At 38.1% G+C, this 25,544-nt stretch overlaps 1 protein-coding gene across 5 annotated transcripts in view; it reads left to right on the top strand.

The window, feature by feature from the left end:
• Positions 1–25,544, top strand: part of MCTP1 (multiple C2 and transmembrane domain containing 1) — a 594,727-nt gene that overhangs the window by 186,680 nt on the left and 382,503 nt on the right. For 2 of the 5 annotated variants that reach the window (XM_025387620.1, XM_025387618.1), the window contains exon 1: positions 24,696–25,137. The exons of 1 other annotated variant lie outside the window; for it this stretch is intronic. In XM_025387620.1, the coding sequence (XP_025243405.1) occupies positions 25,081–25,137 (57 nt within the window). In that variant the 5' untranslated portion in view covers positions 24,696–25,080. Of the gene's footprint in view, positions 1–24,695; positions 25,138–25,544 lie in introns of those variants that run through there. 2 more of the 5 variants (XM_025387619.1, XM_025387621.1) reach the window with 1 other exon arrangement.

The raw sequence follows: 25,544 nt of genomic DNA, 5'->3' as shown, positions 1-25,544 counted from the left end.
TTGTCTTTAAAAGGAGTTTCCTTAGTTTAACTCTTTAGCCTGTTTGTGAATAATTCAAGTTCTTCATTTCATCCTCTCCATTGAATCTGTGACCAGCAGAAGGCATTCCCCACAGGAACCCTGGAAACTGCAGAAAGAGTGCGATCACTAACTAATGCAGCTTCTGAGCGACTCTCTATGTTCTTTCTCTCTGCCAGGTAAACATATGCCTGCAGCCCCCTTTGCCCTGGGCACACATACTGCCTGCCACACAGCGCCAGGCCCCACCTGACTGATTGACTGGAATTCTGGTGGGGCAGGCAGTGAATCACTCACACTTCTGGTTCTGGTTCAGAATCCACATTAGGTTGATTGCACCAACCACCAAAAGCAAATATGTGAAAATTGCTACTTTGGCTAAGCGTAGAGGCTCTATGTACATACTCTGTATTGTTCTTCACTCAATGGAACCAACAAGAAACAAGATGTTTTCTTCTCTGTATGTTATTCTGTATCTCGACAGGAAATACCTATTTTGAAAAAAAGATGGTTTTGTTTCAGGATGTACAAATTTTGAGTTTTTTTCTGTTTATACAACTTTATTGGGTAGGAATCTTTTGTTTACATTTTAATTTTTAAAAAATATGAATTCTGTCATTCTCTCTGTGCTTATTAGCTGAAATTCTTTTGCAAAAAAGAACTTTCCTCTAACTCCCCTTCTCTTATTCCATCAAACAGCAATATAGATTCATAGTTTGTTTTTTGTTTTTTGTTTTTTGTTTTTAAACTTTCTTACTAATTAGAACCTGCTCAGGCTGGATCTTGTATTCTTACAGCATGACCTACTAAGTCATGACATTGTCACTAGCATAAATTGTTCAAACTTGTCTTGTGTTTTCCCTGCGACAGACCTGGAGTCAGACATTTATTTAGGAATCCCTGGTTCCTTTTGGGGGAAATAAGTGGGATAAATATTTTCTCTATGTGAACTATTTGATAAACTGTTTGTTTTGTTTCAATTTGTATTCAGTTTTAGTCCTTGGTCTTCTTATTACTTAGTTGGTTTTGTTTTGCTTTCACTCCTACTGAGTGGATTTGATGTTTTCAATTGATTTGATTATTTCATTTCTGGGATATGTAGCAATCAAATGACAACATCACTAGTTAAGGGGTGGCCTCTCAGGGGTGTCAGCTGTGAAAATCCTGAGACAGAGCACTCAAAAACAGAAGTGTCAGGGATCATGCAGTTATTCCTGAGTTTTGGGATTTTAAAAAAGATATATAGTATTCTTTATACAAATTCTTATATAGATGACTTACAAATATTTTCTTGTGGTTTGTGACTTATATTTTCATTCCCTTAATAGTTAACTTATTTTTTTATTGATTTTTGAGATTTTTTCAAAATAATGCAGCTATAATAAGAGGACCAAGTCTCTAGGACCCAAGCTCATGAAAACCTCATTTTCTGAATGACTGATTTACTCTCAAATGGGTTGAAAAAGTAAATGTAGGTAACTATTTAGCTGATATAGCACTAAAAGCACAGCAAAATATTATGAAGGAACTATTGATAAGTTGTGTAAAAATTAAATACTTTATGTATATCAGAAAACACTAAAACAAAATGAAAGACAAATGACAAATCAAGATTGCATACAGATTAAGGGTTAATATTCTTTCTTTAAAAAGAAGTTTGTTTAAATCAATGGAAAAAACAGCTCACCCCTACCCCACAACATACACACACTAAAAAATAGGCAACGTATCTAACTCACCTGTAACAAGAGAAGAAATGAAGGTGACTAATATGTATAAATATGGTTCAGTCTCAGGATCTAGGGTTGCTTGGTTGGAAATATATTTATCTTTATAATATGTGACCTTATATTATTTTAAAAGTAAACTTACCATTGATCTATGAAACAGGAACTTAAGTAAACAAAAACACGTTGAAAGATCAGAAATCATTGAGTTGGATAGAGAAAAATATGTCAGAAACCTCTGGTACTAATTATTATTATTCAAAGCTAATTGTGTCTCTGAGGTCCTTAGTAGCTAACCAAAAATGGAAAACATTTTAATAATGAATTTCTTACTGTGTGAATAAAGGAACTTTAGCTATGACGTTTCATTACTCAGTGAATACAACTACCATGACCCCAATTGTTAGACCAAAAACCTAAGAATCATCCTGGATCTTTTTCTTTTCTTCATACTTTGATCTATCTATTAGTAGATCACCTTTACCCAAAATACATCCAGAATCTTACCACACCTTCATCCAGGCTACCTGGATTCCCGTAACAAGCTCTTGACAGGTGGACTCGCATTCACTCTTCTCTCTGGTGATTTAAGCTGTATATGGAAATTCTTTCTAGAAGAGATGAGAAACTTCCCACAATGGAAACCAACAAAATGAAATCCAAATTCTTTGCTATTGCAGTGCATTGAAGATGTTTTCACGACCCTAGGTGATTAAGCTCCTGCCCACCTCTCCAGCCTCCTTTCTCAGTGCTCTGGCCACACTGGCCTTCTTTCTGTCTCTTCTGTACCAGGTCTTTCCTATCCCAAGGCCCTTGCATGTGTTAGTTTATGTTCCTGAAGCAATTTTACAATCTTCCCCTGGTTCTCGCCACATCCGCTTCTTTCTCATCAATCAGGACACCTTGTCAAAGTGACCCGCCCTTCTATGCTAGCCCAAGCTATTCACTGTCCTCATGTGTCACTCCCTCATTATCACATTAACCTATTTTATTTTTTTCATAGTATTTTTAGTGCTTAATATTATTTATTTGTTTATAGGTTTGTTTTTGCTCATAAATATTTAAGAACACAAATACATTAACATTGGTTGTTTTTAGAATTGATATCATAGGCAATATTTATTTTCTTACCTATATTTTTTAAAATTTAATATATACAAATAGGCATTGCTGATATAATCAGGGGAAAAAGTCATAAAAATAATGATTCACTTTCATGGTAGAATACCATATCTCTGTGTTTGAACAATTACAGTGAGTAATGTTTTTAAACATTATGAAAATGCAAAGACATATGGAATCACACAAAATTGTGTAGCTAGGGCTCCCATCTAAGCTATTTAGAACAATATGATATATAATATGTATTTCAGAATGATAGAATATTCATTGATGGTTTGGGAGCTATTTTGAAAATTTAACTTATTTCCTCTCTTGACCCCATTTAATATTCATGAGAAAACTTCTCAGTTAAAATCCTGCCCTTTCAGGCATAAAAGGCATTTGAGGTCTTTTATGGTAGTTTTTGTTCATGAGGTTCAGCTCCCATTTATTTCATGTAGCTCTGTAAGATGCTAAAAGCTTTTGTGCTTTAAGAATACTGCACGAATTAGAGCTTCTTCCATTTATGGGACATCTTTTTAAACAGACCCATTCTCTCAAACAAATTTTGAAGTGACTCTTTGCTTTCCCCTTTCTCTTGCTTTTCTCTCTTGCTTCACATGCACTCTATCCCTTCCTTTTTTTTTTCCGTACTTTTAAGACTCAGCCAAGTAGAAGGTAGGTAGCCCACTGTCACTCTTCCTTAGAGACTCTAAGGAAGTCTCTCTGTCCTTACCAACTGAAGCTATATTGTTTATAAGAGGTTTATTCCTTTTGTGAATATGTCAATGTCTCAAACTGAACAAACAATTAAAAACTGTTTTGTCTGCCTGAGGACGAAATAACCATTTGTGCACCAAATATAATGGGGTCATTAATATCCTTTAAGGAAACTGTTGAAATGCTTTTTATCTACCACCATCAAAAATTTCTCTCAAGAAGTCAGTCTCCACAATGGATATATTGAGTACTCTTATGTAGCACAGATGGAATTGGTGTGTGCTTTTCAAATATTGTTTGGCTGAATTTGGCACTTTTGAATGAGTCTATGCCTACAAAATCAGTTATGTGATTAGTATCACATGTTTTCATTGCCATTACATTAGCTTAGTTCTAACTCTGAGTCTCCATTCGGAGTGTCAAACTCCCGCCTCCATAATAATAGCATGCCAGCCATCTCCTTGGAGGTCTCATCACCCTTCAGGGCCAGGAAACCACTGGCCTTTCTTCACTGCCTTCTGGGCCTCCCCTCATTTCAAATACACGGTCACCCCTTGCTCCTTCACACTACGTATCAATTCATTTCTCTGATGGGTTTAGACGCAGAGAAGGTCAAATTGAGTCATTTACTTCAGGCTGCTTCAGGCATTCACTTTGCCCAAATTCAACATAAGTACAACGAGCAGGGACTACTATTCAATTTTTAATCAGTTATCTTGACACAAATATAAGTGACTGAAAGAATCAGTGTAGCCTGGAACCAGGGTTCCTGAAATCAACTTAAAAATGAAAAGACCAGGACACCTTCTTTTCCTAAAGGTAGCACCATAAACTTGAGCGTGGTTTCGATGCAGTTATTTTTGTAATATCCTGAGTTCTTGCTGCTCTACAAATAAACCAGCCCCTATTGACTTCTGACCCTGCTGCTCAGTTCCTTACTCTGTGATCTCTTCCTTCCAACTTCGTTGTTGTTCCTCTTTGCTATTGCAATGCATTGAAGATGTTCATTAAAGCAAACCACAAAAAATATCCTCTGTTTACTAAGCACCTTAAACTCCTTGGAGAAAATAGGTGTTATAAAAATCTAACATAACTAATAAAAGAAAAAATAGCTTGCCTTGGGCAGAAGTAGTCACTAGGAAGCAAAACAAAAAATGTCCAAATTCATGGATTTATTATAGGGGACATTTAGGAGTGGTTGTGTACTACAGAAAGAATAAAGGAATATTCAGAAAAAAATCTGGTGTATTGTATTAACAGAAAATCTTGAAATTCTCAGAAATTATAAGAGCTAATAATATACTCAGGATAAATGAGAATTGCTTGTTATTTTATGCTTTCATGCGATGAAGCAGAACTATGTTTTTATTTATAGTTTGGTATTTATCAAAATCAGATTATTAAAGTTTAGGCAAGACAGTATGTTATCTGCTTATGAAGAAACGTGTGGTGATTTTCACACCATATTTCCTTAGTCAAAGGCATTTTCTTCAAGGACATCTCTCAATTTGTAAGCGAAAAAAAAAAAAAAAAAAAAAACCCTTTTAACAATTGAAAATTAATGAATTCTTTAAAATTTTTTTCTCTTAGATTCCTAAAGGGAAAAAAGCAGTATTGTTAATTTGGTTATTCATTTTCACAGAATTTACATATTATGAGTCAAGATTCCATTACAGATCCTATTACAGTTCCAAGAACAAAAAAGCAGTCGATTTATTCAATAAATTTTTAATGCTACTAAAATGTTTAGAAATCATTCATGATCTCAAGGTGCTTACAATTTAGTGATAGAGATCCAAATGGAAAAAAAAGAAAGATTTTGGACATGACTTGATCAGTTTTATCTTCTAAAAAATTCAGAGGGAATGAGGAGAAATAGAAGATAGTAGGAAAGGAAAGCATTAAAAAGGTACTCCAGTTATCTGTTGCTGCATAACATACTATCCAAAGCTTAGTGTCTTAAGTCACATCAGTCATTTATTTTGTTCCTCAATCTGTAGGTCAGGCAGGGCTTGGCAAGGGCAGCTAATCTCTGTTCCGCACAGCATCACTCAACTGGGTGCATGAGTATCCATGCTCAAGATTTGTTCAAAAGCTTGAAAAGTGGTGATGGCCATTGGCCTGGAGCTCAGCTGGGCTGTAGCCTGGGGGCCTAGATTTTTCTCAGGTTTCCTTGTGGTATGGTGGCTGGATTCTAAGCGCAAGCCCTCAAGGGAATGAGAGAAATGCTGTGCCAGCTTTTGTGACCTAGTCTCAGAAATCACATAGCCTCACTTTTGCTATAGTCACAATCCTGTCTAGATTCAGAGGGAAGGCACTTAGTCCTCACCTGTTGATGGGAGGAATGTCACATTGTGAGAAGAGCATGAGGAACAAAAGAGATTTTGAGTACCCCGTTTCTTTGGAAAAATGCAATCTTTTGTGAATTATCATGCAGCTATAACTCAAATTCTTCTTACATGCAAAATATACTTGTGTTCTCCCCCAAGACCCTCAAATCTAAACATCTGCTTGAAACATAGTATCATATAAGGTCCAAATGAAGTTTAGACTCCTCAAATGCAGTAATTTGGGTACAGCTCCTTAATCTGAGGAACTGTGAAGTAAAGAAACAAGTTATCTCCCTCCCCCCACATACCTAACTTTCAATGGCACAACAGGCAAAGGTAAACTGCTGTAGACCCGCTTACTTAAAACGGGGAAAACAGGAGGCACACAGCAATCACTGGCCCTTAGCAGTCACGAAATGCAAGAAGTTCACGTTGCCAGTTTCTTCATTAGGGTGTAACCCTACTGCTGGGAATTGTCATTTTTCAGCTCTTGGTTCCACGCTCAGTGATTGGCTCTTTACTTTTGAATCAGCCTTTGTTTTCCATTAAAAAACAACACCAACAACCAAAAAACAACCTTTGCAACCAAATAGCCTAATCAGCCTTTTTACTGCCCACAGAATGCTGCGTATCCAAAGTCCACTTTTAATTTTGTAGTGTTCCTATCTGTTTTACTCCCAATTGGTGTTTCTTATAGCAAAACAATTCTGTCAAATATTTTGTGGGTTTTCTATGAATCCAAACCACAGATATTCTCAAGGTAAGTGATTCTTTACTTTCAGCTCCCTATGAGGTGTCTTAAGGTAACATGCTGGGCGGTGGGGGTGCATGCCCAAGATGGCCAAATAGGAACAGCTCCAGCCTCCAGCTCCCAGCGTGAGTGACACAGAAGATGGGTGATTTCTGCATTTTCAACTGAGGTGCAGACCAACACCTCACACCTCACATGGCAGGGTACACCCCGAGATGAAGCTTCCAGAGCAAGAATCAGATAGCAACACTCGCTGTTCAGCAATATTCTATCTTCTGCAGCCTTCACTGCTGATACCCAGGCAAACAGGGTCTGGAGTGGACCTCAAGCAAACTCCAACAGACCTACAGCTGAGGGTCCTGACTGTTAGAAGGAAAACTAACAAACAGAAAGGGCACCCACACCAAAACCCCATCAGTACGTCACCATCATCAAAGACTAAAGTCAGATAAAACCCACAAAGCTGGGGAAAAAGCAGTGCAGAAAAGCTGGAAATTCAAAAAATCAGAGCACATCTCCCCGTAAAAAGGGAAGCAGCTCATTGCCAGCAATGGAACAAAGCTGGATGGAGAATGACTTTGACGAGTTGAGAGAAGAAGGCTTCAGTCGATCAAACTTCTCAGAGCTAAAGGAGGAACTATGTAACCAGCGCAAGGAAACTAAAAACCTTGAAAAAAGAATGGATGAATGGATAACTAGAATAATCAATGCAGAGAAGAGCTTAAAAGAACTGACAGAGATGAAAACCATAACACAAGAAATATGTTACAAATACACGAGGTTTAGTAATCGACTTGATCAACTGGAAGAAAGAGTATCAGCGATTGAAGATCAAAGGAATGAAATGAAGCAAGAAGTGTGGAGAAAAAAGAGTAAAAAGAAATGAACAAAGCCTCCAAGAGGTATGGGATTATGTGAAAAGACCAAATCTATGTCTGATTGGTGTGCCTGAAAGTGACAGGGAAAATGGAACGAAGTTGGAAAACACTCTGCAGGATATCATCCAGGAGAATTTACCCAACCTAGTAAGGCAGGCCAACATTCAAATTCAGGAAATACAGAGAACACCACAAAGATACTCCTTGAGAAGAGCAACTCCAAGACACATAATTGTCAGAGTCACCAAAGTTGAAATGAAGGAAAAAATCTTAAGGGCAGCCAGAGAGAAAGGTCGGGTTACACACAAAGGGAAGCCCATCCGACTAACAGCAGATCTCTCTGCAGAAACTCTCCAAGCCAGAAGAGAGTAAGGGCCAATATTCAACATTCTTAAAGAAAAGAATTTTCAACCCAGAATTTAATATCCAGCCAAACTAAGTTTCATAAGTGAAGGAGAAACAAAATCCTTTACAGACAAGCAAATGCTTAGAGATTTTGTCACCATCAGGCCTGCCTTACAAGAGATCCTGAAGGAAGCACTAAACACGGAAAGGAGCAACAGGTACCAGCCATTGCAAATACATGTCAAAATGTAAAGTCCATCGATGCTAGGAAGAAACTGCATCAACTAGCGAGCAAAATAACCAGCTAATATCATAATGACAGGATCAAGTTCACACATAACAATATTAACCTTAAATGTAAATGGACTAAATGGTCCAATTAAAAGACACAGACTGGCAAATTGGATAAAAAGTCAAGACCCATCAGTTTGTTGTATTCAGGAGACCCATCTCACATGCAGAGACACACATAGGCTCAAAATAAAGGGATGGAGGAAGATCTACCAAGCTAATGGAAAACAATAAAGAAGCAGGGGTTGCAATCCTAGTCTCTGATAAAACAGACTTTAAACCATCAAAGGTCAAAAGAGACAAAGAAGGCCATAACATAATGGTAAAGGGATCAATTCATCAGGAAGAGCTAACTATCCTAAATATATATGCACCCAATACAGGAGCACCCAGATTCATAAAGCAAGTCCTTAGAGACTTACAAAGAGACTTAGACTCCCATACAATAATAATGGGAGACTTCAACACCCCACTGTCAACATTAGACAGATCAACGAGACAGAAAGTTAACAAGGATATCTAGGAATTGAACTCAACTCTGCACCAACCAGACCTAATAGACATCTACAGAACTCTCCACCCCAAATAAACAGAATATACTTTCTTCTCAGCACCACATCGCACTTATTCCAAAATTGACCACATAATTGGAAGTAAAGCACTCCTCAGCAAATGTAAAAGAACAGAAATTAAAACAAACTGTCTCTCAGACCACAGTGCAATTAAACTAGAACTCAGGACTAAGAAACTCAATCAAAACCATTCAACTACATGGAAACTGAACAACCTGCTCCTGAATGACTACTGGGTACATAACAAAATGAAGGCAGAAATAAAGATATTCTTTGAAACCAATGAGAACAAAGATACAACATACCAGAATCTCTGGGACACATTTAAAGCAGTGTGTAGAGGGAAATTTATAGCACTAAATGCCCACAAGAGAAAGCAGGAAAGATCTAAAATTGACACTCTAGCATCACAATTAAAAGAACTAGAGAAGCAAGAGCAAACACATTCAAAAGCTAGCAGAAGGCAAGAAATAACTAAGATCAGAGCAGAACTGAAGGAGATAGAGACACAAAAACCCTCCAAAAAATCAATGACTCCAGGAGCTGGTGTTTTGAAAAGATCAACAAAATTGACAGACTGCTAGCAAGACTAATAAAGAAGAAAAGAGAGAAGAAACAAATAGATGCAATAAAAAATGATAAAGGGGATATCACCACTGACCCCACAGAAATACAAACTACCATCAGAGTATAAACACCTCTATGCAAATAAGCTAGAAAACCTAGAAGAAATGGATAATTTCCTGGACACTTACACTCTTCCAAGATTAAAACAGGAAGAAGTTGAATTCCTGAATAGACCAATAGCAGGCTCTGAAATTGAGGCAATAATTAACAGCCTACCAACCAAAAAAAGTCCAGGACCAGATGGATTCACAGCCGAATTCTACCAGAGGTACAAGGAGGAGTTGGTACCATTCCTTCTGAAACTATTCCAATCAATAGAAAAAGAGGGAATCCTCCCTAACTTATTTTACGAGGCCAACATCATCCGGATACCAAAGCCTGACAGAGATACAACCAAAAAAGAGAATTTTAGACCAATATCCCTGATGAACATCGATGCAAAAATCCTCAACGAAATACTAGCAAACCGAATCCAGCAGCACATCAAAAAGCTTATCCACCATGATCAAGTGGGCTTCATCCCTGGGATGCAAGGCTGGTTCAACATACTCAAATCAATAAACGTAATCCAGCATATAAACAGAACCAAAGACAAAAGCCACATGATTATCTCAATAGATGCAGAAAAGGTCTTTGACAAAATTCAACAGCACTTCATGTTAAAAACTCTCAATAAATTCAGTATTGATGGAATGTATCTCAAAATAATAAGAGCTATTTATGACAAACCCACAGACAATATCATACTGAATGGGCAAAAACTGGAAGCATTCCTTTTGAAAACTGGCACAAGACAGGGATGCCCTCTCTCACTACCCCTATTCAACATAGTGTTGGAAGTTCTGGCTAGGGTAATCAGGCAAGAGAAAGAAATCAAGCGTATTCACTTAGGAAAGGAAGAAGTCAAATTGTCCCTGTTTGCAGATGACATGATTGTATATTTAGAAAATCCCATTGTCTCAGCCCAAAATCTCCTTAAGCTGATAAGCTACTTCAGCAGTCTCAGGACACAAAATCAATGTGCAAAAATCACAAGCATTCTTATACACCAGTAACAGACAAACAGAGAGCCAAATCATGAATGAACTCCCATTCACAATAGCTTCAAAGAGAATAAAATACCTAGGAATCCAACTTACAAGGGATGTAAAGGACCTCTTCAAGGAGAACTACAAACCACTGCTCAGTGAAATAAAACAGGACACAAACAAATGGAAGAACATTCCATGCTCATGGATAGGAAGAATCAATATTGTGAAAATGGCCATACTGCCCAAGGTAATTTATAGATTCAATGCCATCCCCATTAAGCTACCAATGACTTTCTTCACAGAATTGGAAAAAACTGCTTTAAAGTTCATATGGAACCAAAAAAGACCCCGCATTGCCAAGACAATCCTAAGCCAAAAGAACAAAGCTGGAGGCATCACGCTACCTGACTTCAAACTGTACTACAAGGCTACAGTAACCAAAACAGCATGGTACTGGTACCAAAACAGAGATATAGACCAATGGAACAGAACAGAGTCCTCAGAAATAATACCACATATCTACAGCCATCTGATCTTTGACAAATCTGATAAAAACAAGAAATGGGGAAAGGATTCCCTATTTAATAAATGGTGCTGGGAAAATTGACTAGCCATAAGTAGAAAGCTGAAACTGGATCCTTTCCTTACTCCTTATACGAAAATTAATTCAAGATGGATTAGATACTTAAATGTTAGACCTAATACCATAAAAACCCTAGAAGAAAACCTAAGTAATACCATTCAGGACATAGGCATGGGCAAGGACTTCATGTCTAAAACACCAAAAGCAACAGCAACAAAAGCCATAATTGACAAATGGGATCTAATTAAACTAAAGAGCTTCTGCACAGCAAAAGAAACTACCATCAGAGTGAACAGGCAACCTACAGAATGGGAGAAAATTTTTGCAATCTTCTCATCTGACAAAGGGCTAATATCCAGAACCTATAAAGAACTCAAACAAATTTGCAAGAAAAAAACAAACAACCCCATAAAAAAGTGGGCAAAGGATATGAATAGACATTTCTCAAAAGAAGACATTCATACGGCCGACACATGAACAAATGCTCATCATCACTCACCATCAGAGAAATGCAAATCAAAACCACAATGAGATACCATCTCACACCAGTTAGAATGGCAATTTTTAAAAAGTCAGGAAACAACAGGTGCTGGAGAGGATGTGGAGAAATAGGAACACTTTTACACTGTTGGTGGGACTGTAAACTAGTTCAACCATTGTGCAAAACAGTGTGGCAATTCCTCAAGGATCTAGAACTAGAAATACCATTTGACCCATCCATCCCATTACTGGGGATATACCCAAAGGATTATAAGTGATGCTGCTATAAAGACACATGCACACGTATGTTTATTGCGGCACTATTCACAATAGCAAAGACTTGGAATCAACCCAAATGTCCATCAGTGACAGACTGGATTAAGAAAATGTGGCACATATACACCATGGAATACTATGCAGCCATAAAAAAGGATGAGTTCATGTCCTTTGTAGGGACATGGATGCAGCTGGAAACCATCATTCTCAGCAAACTATCACAAGAACAGAAAACCAAACACTGCATGTTCTCACTCATAGGTGGGAATTGAACAATGAGATCACTTGGACACAGGAAGGGGAGCATCACACACTGGGTCCTATTGTGGGGAGGGGTTGGGGGGAGGGATAGCATTAGGAGATATACCTAATGTAAATGATGAGTTAATGGGTGCAGCACACCAATATGGCACATGTATATATATGTAACAAACCTGCACATTGTGCACATGTATCCTAGAACTTAAAGTATAAAAATAAACAAATAAATAAATAACATCCTTAAGATACCTGGAAGACCAGTTGTTTAATGGAGAGAATTTGTGAACCATACTCCTAAGATTCTTAGAGGTCTATTGTCTACCTCAAAAAGTTTGAGGAGCCACTGCCTTAGATCTTTCTGAAACTTTAGTAAAGGATATTATTTCAACCTGGATTGTTCTTTGGCCTAAAGCCTTTCTTTTTATTTATTATTTTTGGAAATGGTATATTCACAGTGTTCTTTCTTTCACCTTTTCTTTTTCTTTCTTTTTTCTTTTTTGCTTTCATTATTAATTTTAATTGACTCATAATAATTGTATATATTTTTGGGGTACAGTGTGATATTTTGATACATCTATACAATGTGTAATGATCAAATCAGGGCAATTAACATATCCATCACCTCAAACATTAATCATTTCTTTGTGTTGGCAACATTCAAAATCCATGCTTCTTGCTACTTGAAAATATACAATAAATTGTTGCTAATTTTAGTCACCCTATAGTACTACAGAATACTAGAACTTATTCCTCCTATCTAGCTGGACTTTGGTATCTGTTAACCAACCTCTGGCTATATCCCAGAGTGTTTTCTTAAGTTGAGAATTACTTGCTGTTCAGAGAGGCTGAGAATAAGAAACAGTTTCTTTTAGTTGTTTTTTAACACAGCAAGTTCTAACTTATTTATATTTAACAGTTTTTTTCTTTAGCTCATCTCTTTCCTCTTGCATTTTATTATAGGCAGCTAAACAAAACAAAACAACAACAGAAAAACACAAAACCACGTATCTCCTTAGCTAGATCATCAAATTCATTAGGTATATTTCTAATTTCCACTTTATCCCAAATGATAGTTTTGCGAAATGTTTGGCTTCAACATGAGACCCCTTTCTTTTAACTTCCAGCAACATTTTTCTCACTTCCCTTTGAGCCTTTGCTGACTGCTTCCTCGAAGCCTTTAACTAACTTCTACCAACTTTTTTTCATAAGACTTCCCTTGTGGGCCTTTCAGCCTCCACTTACTGCCTGTCTCAGGCTTAATGATGAGTGGTGACAATGTGCTAGCAGCCCTCACTCTCAGTGCCTCCTCAGGCTCCGAGCCCAACTTGGGGCACTTGAGGAGTCCTTCAGCCTGCCACGGCACCCTGGGAGCCCCTCTCTGGGCTGGCTGAGGCTGGAGCCGCCTCCCTCTGCTTGCGGGGAGGTCCGTGGAGGGAGAGGCGCGGGCGGGAATCAGGGCTGTGCTGGCAGGCCAGTGTGAGTTCTGGCTGGCGTGGGAGCAGGCTCGGGGAGAGGGGGGAGGGCCGCACAGGGAGTGAACTGCGGTGCGGCCCAGGGCAGTGAGGGGCTTAGCACCCCGGCCAGCAGCTGCTGAGGTTGCACCTGGGTCCCCCAGCAGTGCCGGTCCCCTGGCACACTCAAATTCTCGCGGGGCCTTAGCTGCCTCCCTGCGGGGCAGGGCTTGGGACCTGCAGCCCGGCATGTCTGAGCTCCTCCCCCTGTGGTGGGCTCCTGCGCAGCATGAGCCTCCCCCATGGGCGCCTTCCCCTACTCCGTGGCACCTGGTCTCCTTGACAGCCCAAGGGCTGAGGAGTGCAGGCCCTGCTGGGGACTGGCGGGCAGCGCCACCTGTAGCCCTGGTGCAAGATCCACTGGATGAAGCCAGCTGGGCTCCTGAACTGGATGGGGACTTGGAGAACTTTTATATCTAGCTGGAGGATCCTATGTGCACCAATCAGCACTCTGTATCTAGCTAACCTAGTGGGGACTTGGAGAACTTTTCCCTCTAGCTCTCTGTGTCTAGCTCAAGGATTGTAAATGCACCAATCAGCACTCTGTGGTCTAGCTCGGGGTTTGTAAATACACCAATCAGTACTCTTTGTCTAGCTCAAGGTTTGTAAATACACCAATTGGTACTCTGTATCTAGCTAACTAGCACTCTGTGACTCTGTGTCTAGCTCAAGGATTGTAAATGCACCAATCAGCATGCTGTCAAAACGGACCAATCAGCTCTCTGTAAAATGGACCAATCAGCAGGATGTGGGTGGGGCCAGATACGGGAATAAAAGCAGGCTGCCCGAACCAGCGAGTGGCAACTCGCTACGGTTCTTTTCACGGATGGGGAAGGTTTGTTCTTTTATTCTTTGCAGTAAGTTTTGTTGTTGCCCACTTTTTGGGTCCAGGCTGGCTTTATGAGATCTTAACAGTCACGGGGAAGGTCTGCAGCTTAATTTCTGAAGCCAGTGAGACCAGCAACCCCCCAGGAAGAACAAACAACTCCAGACGCGCTGTTTTTAAGAGCTGTAACACTCACCACGAAGGTCTGCAGGTTCATCTTTCACAGCGAGACCATGAACCCACCAGAAGGAAGAAGCTCCAGACACATCTGAAGGAGTAAACTCCGGACACACCATTTTTAAGAACTGTAACACTCACCGCGGGGGTCCGCGGTTTTGTTCTTAAAGTCAGTGAGACCAAGAACCCACCAATTCCGGACACACTGACGCACGTATTAGATTTCTGTTATGGTAAACCACATTTCTGTACTGGCTACTATTGTTTTGTAACAGATTAGCTGAAACCGAGCAGCTTAAAACTACCATTTTATTTTATTCAAAATCTTGAGTCAGGAATGTGTGAAAGATTTGCCTGGAAGATTCTAGTCAATGTCCTTCATGTCATTGCAGTCAGATAGATGCTAGAGTTGAAATAGTTGTGGGACAAACTGAAAGCTCAGGACTGTCCAGTCTCCTTCCTCTCTTCCTGTGGTCTCGGGGCTAGTTGGGCTTCCTCACAGCAAGACAGCCCCGAGATAGGGCATCTAAAGGCTTCAAGAGAGACTATTCCACTGAGCAATGGGGTAACTGCACAACCTTTTATGTTCTGGCCCCAGAAGTCACATGGCATCACCTCTGTCATACTTTTTTGGTTAAAACAATCAGAAAAGCCATGTGAGTTTCAAGAGAAGGGAGAGAAGACATAGACCCCACCTCTTGAGGAAAGAAATGTCATAAAAATTTCAAATGTGTTTCAAAAATTGCCACAAAAGGTAATTGCAGTAGTTCCTGCGAGGAATTATGAGTAGAGAAGTGTTATGAAGGATGGAAAGTCATGCCTGGGAATGAGAGGTGGACAGGGCATTGAAGGGGAAGGCCTCAGGGAACAATTAGCTCTTAGCAGTAAGATGGGGATTCTGGATGAATTTCCTGTCTCTGGTTTGGGCAACAGCCTTCCATAGAAGTAAGGAAGGAGACACCAGGCTGAGTAGATTTGGGGTTGGGGGAAAGGTGTGGAGTGGGTTGGCAGTGTTAGTTTGAGGTGCCAGGAGCATCTCCCGATGGAGGTGTCTAGGAAGTAATTTGATTGATAGACTGTAAACCACTTGTGGGCAGGGGCGGCATTTATATTAGGTTGGTGCAAAAGTAATTGCGGTTTTTGCTGTCACTTTTACACCAACCTAATATATCAGTCATTTTTGGTGTCCCAGTGCCTTGTGCAGAGGGCTCGCTGACTCTGTCAATACATACAGGTGAGAGCTCAGATCTGGGCTAAAGACAGAGATGTGGGAGCACTCTGACTAGGGATAGTGATGAGTTTCACGGACCTGGATAAGATTACTTTGTGAGAATATAAAGCAGGTATCATCCTAGGTTGGGTTTTTCAGGTTGAATCTGGACAGCCAAAGCATTATGGTAATACTTTTTAAACTGTGTATTTTACATGGTCTTGAAAATTAGAAAATCTGGTCCTACAATCCCACGTAGCAGCGATGAGTAGAGTGGAGCTACGTCAGTGCCCTTCGAATGGGCCTGTGATTGCCTGTGTGCCACACAACTCCGTGTGTGTCTGTGCACTGAATACGTGGTCTGCCTCGTGAAGTCTGGGACCTCTGCTCTCTAGCAAAAAAGCCGAGGGCCGAGGAGTGATTCCTCTGGAGCAGCAGCATTTAGGGAGTAGGAGAAGAAAACAAAGAAGATTGGGAAGGAACAGCCCACAGATATTCAAGAGTGTGCATAAAATATAATAGCTAATTGATTTGCTGATAGTATTAGCACCTATTTTTTTAATTGAAATATTGGCCAAAAAGAAAGCTAACGAATTTGTATTTATGAATTTTAAAAACTATGCTTTATTTCTCACCTCAACGTTAAGTGATTCAAAATTAAACATATTATGTTGATGTTAATAACAAACACAGTAGGTAACTGGCAGAGACATAATTTATGCCCAGGTAGTCCGATTTTAAAACGTACTCTCTTAACTGCCATGCAATATTGCCTCAGACATTTGCTTAAAAATCCCTAAAATTGTTTCATGATGTGGAGAGGAATGAAAAGAGCAGCAGGAAAGAACGAGAAGAGACCTGAAGATGGAACTAGATGGGGCCCTGGGGAGAGGCCTGAGTTTGGGGCTGTGTCGAGAATTCGATCAGCCATGAAACCAGGAAAGTCACATCGCTAGGGGACTAGGCTACATTTTGATAACCAGACTATATAAATTGTGTTGAGCAAAAGCGGTTGGACTGTTTATGGAGAAGAGAGGCTGAAAAAAGGGAAGTATTATAGGTATTATTTCTTTTTCATGGTGACAGTTTATGAGCTAGTTCTGCAACATGCTGTATCTCTCAGGATGGCAGTTTCTGGAAGGAGTTCATGAACTACATTAAACGGGACGGGAACGAAACAGCAGATTAAGGACTTAAAGAGAGAGACCTTCTGGATTCAGGTTTAAGTTAACTCTTTAGACCCTGGCTGGAAGGGTCTACACTGCATTGTTTAAGTGGTATAGGAACCACTGAGGCCTTTCCTCACTATTTAAATAGAAAACTTTCCTTCACATTTAAAATATGAGTCAGAAGGTGTTATTTTTATCCAATCGATTCCAAAGTATTATTCTTAATAAAAGTTGGCAATTTATGGATCCAAAAGTTCCATTTTAACTGAAAGTTTGGTTCAAAGTAGGAGGTATCCACATCTACTTCTTTATGTTCAGTGCATTTTGATTCTGAAATTAAACTTGCTTTGTTTCCAGGAGAAAATGACTTTCAAATTAAACTCTGGAATATGTGCTTGATTTTAGATTTCTCAAAAGTATTCCAATGTTTACCTCCTAGGATTTATAAATGCAGAAATAAAAAATTCTCTTTTCATTTCCCCTGCAACAGTGAGGGGAAAAAAAGATGCAACCTAAAATTTGTCACCCTCCTCAGATGTATCACCTAAGAATAACTATATCCAGGTTTATAGTATTTTATGGTGGTTACTTGCTATGTAGTTCTTAAATTTAGAAGAATTGCAGTTTTTCTAATTGGTATATAATAAAGAGGAATGATATGACATAAATGATTTCTTTTCCTTGGGTTGCCATCCATCCTCCTGAAAAATTTTGCCTACAATAGCATTGAAATTATTTAAATTGCAATCTTTACCAGTTCTTCCTAGGGAACATTGTGTGGAGTTTCACAGGGACTGAGAATGAGTACTCTGGAGCCCAAATGATGGAGTTTGAATCCTGATTGTGTCCCCTCCTGGCTGTATAATCCTGGGCAAGTTGTTTAACCTTTCTTTGCCTCAGTTTCCTTATCAGAATGGGGTAAATTTTAGTGTTATTTCATAGGCTTATTATGAGGAATACATGAGTTAATGTTGGTAAAGTAGTTAGAACAGTATCTAATAGTAAATGCAAAATGCATGTTTGGTGTACAAATAGTGAAATAAAGTACCATGTACAGAAAACAAGTTATAGTGTTTAAGGATGCAGGTTCTAATCCCAACTCTGCTACTTGTTAGCTGTGTACGTATGGTCAAATTACTTCACCTCCATAAGCATCAGTCGGTAAGACAGAATAATTGCTCTGAGTAGTACCTGCTTCACAGAGTTTCTTTGAGGATTAAGTGTGATGGTCTATGGCAAGCACATAGCAGAGTGCCTGCTCCATGGTGCCAATGATTACAAACACATAGTTTTTAGTTGCTGTGAGTTCTCTGCCCTTTTCATTAAGGCGTATCTTCAATTCTTAACTTCACATTTCAAATTCATTTCTGGACATCTAGAGACCCAGATAAGGATGCTTTGAAATGAATGGCCACGGGGTTAGAATGAGAGTAAGTGAGAAGCTAGATCAATTACTTAAGATCCCAGCGGGCCTTGTAGGGTGGCCTTGTGTTAGGGAATTTCCCACTGTCTATGGTCTGGTCCAAAGCCCCACGGGCCCCGAAACCACACTTGTCAGCAGCTTCAGAACCCATCTGTCCTCCAGAACTGGACTCATATTAATGAAGCTCATACGACTAATGTGTGAAATCAGAATGCCAATGTTTCCATTTACAATGAGAAGTGAAACAGCTGAAGATGGGTGGCTCATCTTCCCACCCAGCGCATTTTGCTCCTGTAGGCAGACCACATGGGGAGCAAATCACTAACCCGGCTGTCAGTTTATTAATTTATAAGGAGAGACCTAGCTGCTGAGTTGCTCCTCAACTCCCTCAAGTTTTAAACAAGGTTTCCCTAAAGACATGCCAGATAGGCTCCCATATTTGTATCAGAAAGCAGCTTGGTGAGCATGGAATCAGAAGGGCAGACTGTTCTCAGACCCATAGGTGTAATGGAATGAGAGAAACAGAGCCATAATAGGGAGGGGCATGCCTCTAGAACCCTACCCCAGTGTTTCCGTGGCTACTGCCTGTGCTTACTTCCATGGCTGCTTTATGCCTACTTGCTGGTCTGAGACGGACTGTCCATGGGACACATCTGGCCTTTAAAAGCTTTTGTTTGTCTCAATCAGGAATATTCATGTAACAACCCAGAGCTGTAGCCTTTCTTGAAAAAATCCAGAGATCTAACCCCTTCCCACATCTGATCAACCATCTGGAGCTGAGCAGAGACTGTCTTCTTTAAAGGAAATTTGAGTGCTGCCTTCTTCAGTTCACTGTGGTCTCTGCCAGGTCCAAGACATTGATCTGTGTTACCTACAGGTAATGCTTGTGCCTTCAGGCATTTGAGTTTGCACCCTTCTGACAATTAAAGTTGCCTTTATTTATCTATGTGCTGACCTGCTATATATTTATTTCAAAGTTTAATTCTTAGATGGCAGTCTTACTTTCTCATTTTCAAATTTACTGTCACCCCTAAGCAGGGGAACACATCTTAGTTTGCAAGTCGTAGAGGGTTACAGTGATACGAAGCCTGAAGTGTAAACTTCATAGCCTCAAGGAAGTGGGATACCCCTAATCTGCCTCAGGAAATCTGTGACATTGCTGGCCATGCTTCTCTATTTCTAGATCAAGAGCCCTTTCTTCCTCCTGGCTGAAGAATATTAAGTCCTCTCACTTTCTGAACTTTTTGTAGAGCTACAGAGAAACATATGTGAACATCTGTGTTTACAAAAGAGATACATTTGGATGCATTGTTTGCAAATGTACTTACCATGGGATTTCTTTAAGGAACAAGAGTTTATTTTAACTTTGATGTTATAAATTAATAATCAGATACAGGAAGAGATATGCACCATTTGTTAGGATTCCTAAGAACTATAGGCTTTTAAATTTTCACCATCTCTAATAAATGGAGAAAATTTCATTATGTGATTTGATCACTGATTGTAAAAAATGAACTTGTCTCTCAAGAAAGCATTTTTTTCTTCAAATGAATAACTTGTTCCCACTTTAATTCTTACCGATTTTCTAAATAAGTGACAGTTAATCTCTGAGTTATTGGTTTGGGAAAATAGATTGACTTGAGAAGATAGAAATGTCATTTCAAGGTCTTACTATATCTCACAGGTTCATACTACCTCAAATTTGACCACTTTATATCTTGAATGATCTTTAGGATGCAAGGTTATAACATACTCTCTTCTCTCTGTATCCACAGCATCTTGTTTGTATTTCTTACACTAACATTTACTCCATCTTATTTACACTACTGTAAAATTAAATAATGCATCAGCACAACCTCTGGCACATGGTTACTTCTCCATTTCATTATCATCATCATCATCATCATCATCAGTCTGCCTGCAAGTCTTTTTCTTCAATTAGTCCATAAATGTATGTATTGATTCTATGGTCTGCTTCATGTTTGAAACCTCTAATACTGTGTGAGTTACATAGCAGTTACCCTGTAAGGATTAATTGAACTACTCAGAAGAAATATAAATTTTTCTCAGTTCCCCTTTAGATACGCAATCTAACATTATTGTTGGTAATGCTTCATGAGTAATGACCAAAGAACATTTAATTTTTATATTTTTGACTCAAGAATTATAGGTAAATAACTGAGAAAAAATAATTTTTTTTATTAAACCACAAATTTAAAAATAAAAAACAGCAAAGGACATTATAAACAATGGTAAAAATATACACAGAAGGGTGATATCTGTAACTCATATAATTGACAAAGGAATAGAACCGTAATATTTAAAATATTACAAAGACCTCCTAAATATTTGTCAGGAAAAGGCAAATAACTCAATAGAAAAAAAGGCCAATAATAAGGTAAAATACTGAACTTTGGTAGTAATCAGGGAAATCCAAATTAAAACATTGAGACTTGATACCAATCAAAAACAAAAAACAGAAATATCAAGACCCTTGGTATTTCAGCATCTTGGATCATCAGTACTATGGAGATTGTTTACAAGAGTTTGGTGTGACAATAATTCTTATACACTGTTGGTTGAATTGTAAACTAGCCTAGTTATGTTGGGATGCAGTTTGGAAATATCTAGTAAAGGTGAAGGTGTACATATCGTATGACCCCACAATTCCATTCCTAGATATTCACCTTTAAATGAATACATGCACATGTACAAGAATTATAATAGTTTTATAACAGTAATAAATTAGAACCAACTTAAATGTCTATTAATAGGAGAATGGATACATAAATTGGAATGCTGTACAGCAGTTAAAATGAATAAACTAAGCAGAACCACATGTAAATCTTAAGATAATGCTAAGCAAAAAAGAAAGATTTAAAGGATCTATACACTATTATATTTGTATAAAGAATAAAACATGCAAAATAATATCTTATTTATGGATATACACATATCTAATAAAAAGTATTATAAAAGGTATACAGTATTATAATAAAATGTATTATAAAAGATATACAGTAATGATACAAGCCAACCCAGGAGGGCGTTTACTTTTGGAGAGAGAAGAAAGGATGAGATAGGTAAAGATATATGGAGGTTTTAGATGTGTCTAATAATATAATGGTTTACTTCTTCCAGAAAATCGGAAGCAAATTTGGCATAATTTTAAGTAGAGGCAAGGAGAATGGAAGGAGGGTGTCAACAGACCATGTAGGAGGTTTAAGTTACTAGGATCAGTGGGCTTAGAGAATAAAATAGAGCCAAACAGGCATCAGTTTGTCAACACTGTATAAATTCAGATCCTCATTAGTCATACTAAAAGTCAAACAGCCCTTACTCTTGCTTCAGACTCTAAGCACCTTCAGCTGTGTCATTTTTAAAAAGGGGTTGAAACTGTGGAAATCTAAGGGAATACAAAAGCAGAAGATGTGATGAGCATGCCTAAAAAAATGTGAAGATTTAAGGACTAGAGCAAGCCAGAAAAAGCAACAAAAGGTTTAGATTTTGAGTTAATTAGGAAAGCAATTGTTATACCGAATTCAGAAGCCTGAAATGTTTCAGTGAGCTGTTAATAAAAAAGTTTGTTTACTCTGATCCAAGACTAAATTAATATAAAGCATATTATTATAAACATTGGACTGTTGATATGTTTGCAGTTGAATAAATCCAAGCTGTATTTTATAAAGCCAATAAAATTGCTTGCAGGTGGCCAACAGGAGAAAACAAAAAACCAAAACCAAAAAAACACCCGAAGACCTTGGCCAGTTTTAGAAGGTACATTGGAGATTCTAATGCAGCTTCCTGTCTCTGTCTCTCTCTGCCCTTTCTTTTTCTCTTTTCTGTCTTTGGCATTCACTTTAACCAGACTGAAAAATTGGAGTATTCATAAATTGGGGCTGGTAAAGAATGGAGAGTGGGACAGAAAAGAGCACCATCATTTCTATTACATTGTTTTAAAAAATAGTAGGAGAGTAGTTCACTTAGTGAGTACAATGTACCGAAATATGGAAATAAAGAATATTAAAATATTTTTTAAATGTAACATGTTCTTTTCAAATACCTAAGGAATACATTAATTCATTTTTATTTTACAAGATTTACGCAGGAGGTAATAAACTGAGCAAAACATTGATCTCCCTTTGTCCCCCATCACTTCCTTACTTCAAATCTCTTTCCCAGACCTAACCATGTGTCCACAGTTGGTGTGCAGTTTTCTGGGCCCTTTTCTGTGAATATGCATATAAAAATGTATATACTCATAACTGGGATAATATATTTTTCTACAATATGTTATTTCTGCTTAATATCTTTTAGGGAGCTATGCATCTCAGTGCATCTAGATAACCTGATTCTTTAAAAGAAAATAACTATGTAGTATTCCTTAGTATGATTAACCCATTATTTATTTAACTCTTCCACTGTTTAGGGCTCCTTGCATGGTTTCCTGTTTTGACTACTGTAATTCTCCAGTGAACATTCCAGTATATTCATCATTGCAGTAAAGGGCAAATGTGACTTAATGCATAACAGTATCTGGTAATTACAGTAGTATTATCAGGAATCTGCCTTTCATGTATTTGACTTTGTTTTTCTCATCATCAGCCTCATTTTTAGACAACCTCTTTTAGACAATTTTTAGACAATGTGGTAGCAGATACAACAACCAGCAGTTCTACTCTTAATGTTCTACAAACTTAACCTCTTTCTCAATGTTAGCAAAAGTGGAGAGGTTGGCATGCTTACTAGACCAGCGTGGGTCACATGCCCATCCTTGACCCCTGTGTTGTAGCTCTGTGCATAGTATGCAATGATTTTACTTTTTTGTAAATAGGAGATAAATAGACATCCTAATGTTGTCCAGATTTACATCATTGGGATTAAAGTGTTCTAAGTATTTGCTAGAGTAATGAAACGAGTATGTTGTTTCACAGCATTGCATATGATAAACATGTTATATATGGAAGATCATTAATATTCTAAAAAGGGGACAATTTCTCAATTCAAGAAAGTGTTGCTCAGTGTATTTGCTGAAAATTCAGTGATATGAGGAACATATTTCTTAATTTTATATTATTTCCCAAAACATAGCAAAAAATCCATATTTTATTCATTTATTAAATAATTTTTTGATTAAATTCTGCTATGTATTGATGACCATGTCAATAGCCTGTTGAAACAAAATTCCTGCCCTCAGGTTTCTTACATTCTTGTTAGAGACCACAGACTATAAATAGGTAAACAAATGAATAAAGAACATTTTAAACTGTGATGTACTATAAAGGAAATAAAAAAGATCATCTCATAGAAAGTAATTGGAAAAGGTTACTTCAGGGAAGATAGTCAGGGAAGACCTTCCTAAATGTTCTGGAAAGAGAATATTTGAACCACCACCTGAAGACTGAAAATGAACCTTGAACCCCAGGCCTATGCTATTCAATATGGTAGCCACTAGCCATGTGTGGCTATTGAACACTTGCATATGGCTACCTCCAGTGGAAATGTAACACGAGTGCAAAACATATCCTGGATCTCCAACACTAGTACAAAAATGATAAAACATTTAATAATTTTATAATTATTACATGTTGAAATGATGATGTTTTAGACATACTAGGGTAACCGTTATTAAAATTAATGTTTCTTTACTTTTTTAATGTGACTACTAAAATATTTTAAATTACATGTATGCTTCACTTTATATGTCTAACAGCCGTGTTCTAGTTAGTTTCAGCCTACTTACTGTTATTAACATGGACTTTTTCAGCTTTTTTTCCTTGAAGAGGCTGATGGCAAGTGAATTTATGTAGTAGACTTTTCTCCAAGCATCTATGTCTATAATATTTATTGACCGAGGTATCCAAATATAATAACTCAATATTGATCAAGCTTACTACAACTCAGGGTTAAGGTATATACATGTGCTGGAGAAAGCATGTAAAATTGCCACATTTACTAGAGGAGTTGTATCATTAGTCGTGTTCCTTTAGAAGGGTTCACAAAACAAATAAAAGGGGACTCTGAGTTGGTGAGGTAGGCAGAGCTAGCAGCACAAGGTAATGACAGCGTCAGAAAGGATTTCTGTGGGAAACAGCAGCAGCAAAGCATGAAGATCTATTTCCATTCTCTACTTACTGAAGGAGATTCTATTGTGTTAGTAAAGCATGCCACTTCTTGCATGTTAAAACAGAATTTTCTTCTACAATTGTTTTCATACTGATGGGAATGTTAGTGACTTGAGTGTTCCTTTTTTTTTACATGTCTTTCTGGGAGATGTTGGCAAGTTCTCACACCCTTAATAACATTAAATTAATTCACTGCAGAGAACAAGCAGAATAGTTTTCTTTGTGCAGTGTTGTTATTCTCATTTCCTGTTGTGGCTTTTGCCATGGGGAAGAGGTTGGCTACTAAAACTGCACGTTTGATTTAGCAGGTGAAGTTTTTAATATTTAATGTGAGTATTTTAGGACCCCAGATATGATGTTTGTTATGTAATCTGCACTAACAGTTTTGCAATGGGAAACTCTTCCCCTACTGGTTTGAGAGTTGAGTCATATCCTGTGAATCTAAAGCTACGTTATTTAAACATCACGGGTTCTTCTTACTTTCATTCCAAGTCGCTGCTGTGCAGAGCAGCAAGTGCTCCGTGCAGGGCTGTTGCTATCACTTGGAGGTGAACAGCCTCTTTTGCCAGTATTCAGTGAAGAAAGGCAAGTCTAAATATGCAGTTCTCTCACTGGAGTGAAAGATGTTTTGTTCATTTCTAATCAACTATGCTAGACAGCTGCAAGCTGAAAAGTGCCTGCAATTTGCCATTTATTTGTAATAAGGTAAGTAACATATTTTGGTTTACTCATTGGATTGTGGCAGCCTTAATGTGGCAGTTTAGGTATATGATTGTACCTTAGAAAAAATGCCTTCTCACGGGGTATTGAAGGTTGCATTGGGATTCTAATACAGATAATTTTTAATTTACGGTATAATCTACTTGTGAGATACATAGTATAATACATTGATATTCCTTTTATGATCATTTTTAATGAAAAATATAGTGCCTGAGAAATGGAAACATTTTAGTAGCTTTATATTGGTTTGGTTTTTTTTTTTTTTTTAAGGATTTAGTAGTTGTCAGGTTCTTATTTTCTTATATTTCTTTTGCTACCCTATGATCTCAGTTAAAGGTGAAACATGTATCAGATTTATATGATTATCTTTGAATAATTATAGCTCAATAATT

The sequence above is a fragment of the Theropithecus gelada genome, chromosome 6, assembly GCF_003255815.1.
Source record: "Theropithecus gelada isolate Dixy chromosome 6, Tgel_1.0, whole genome shotgun sequence".
Classification (NCBI taxonomy): Eukaryota; Metazoa; Chordata; class Mammalia; order Primates; family Cercopithecidae; genus Theropithecus; species Theropithecus gelada.
Note: the sequence above shows the minus strand (reverse complement) of the source record. Positions and strands in the feature narration are given on the sequence as shown.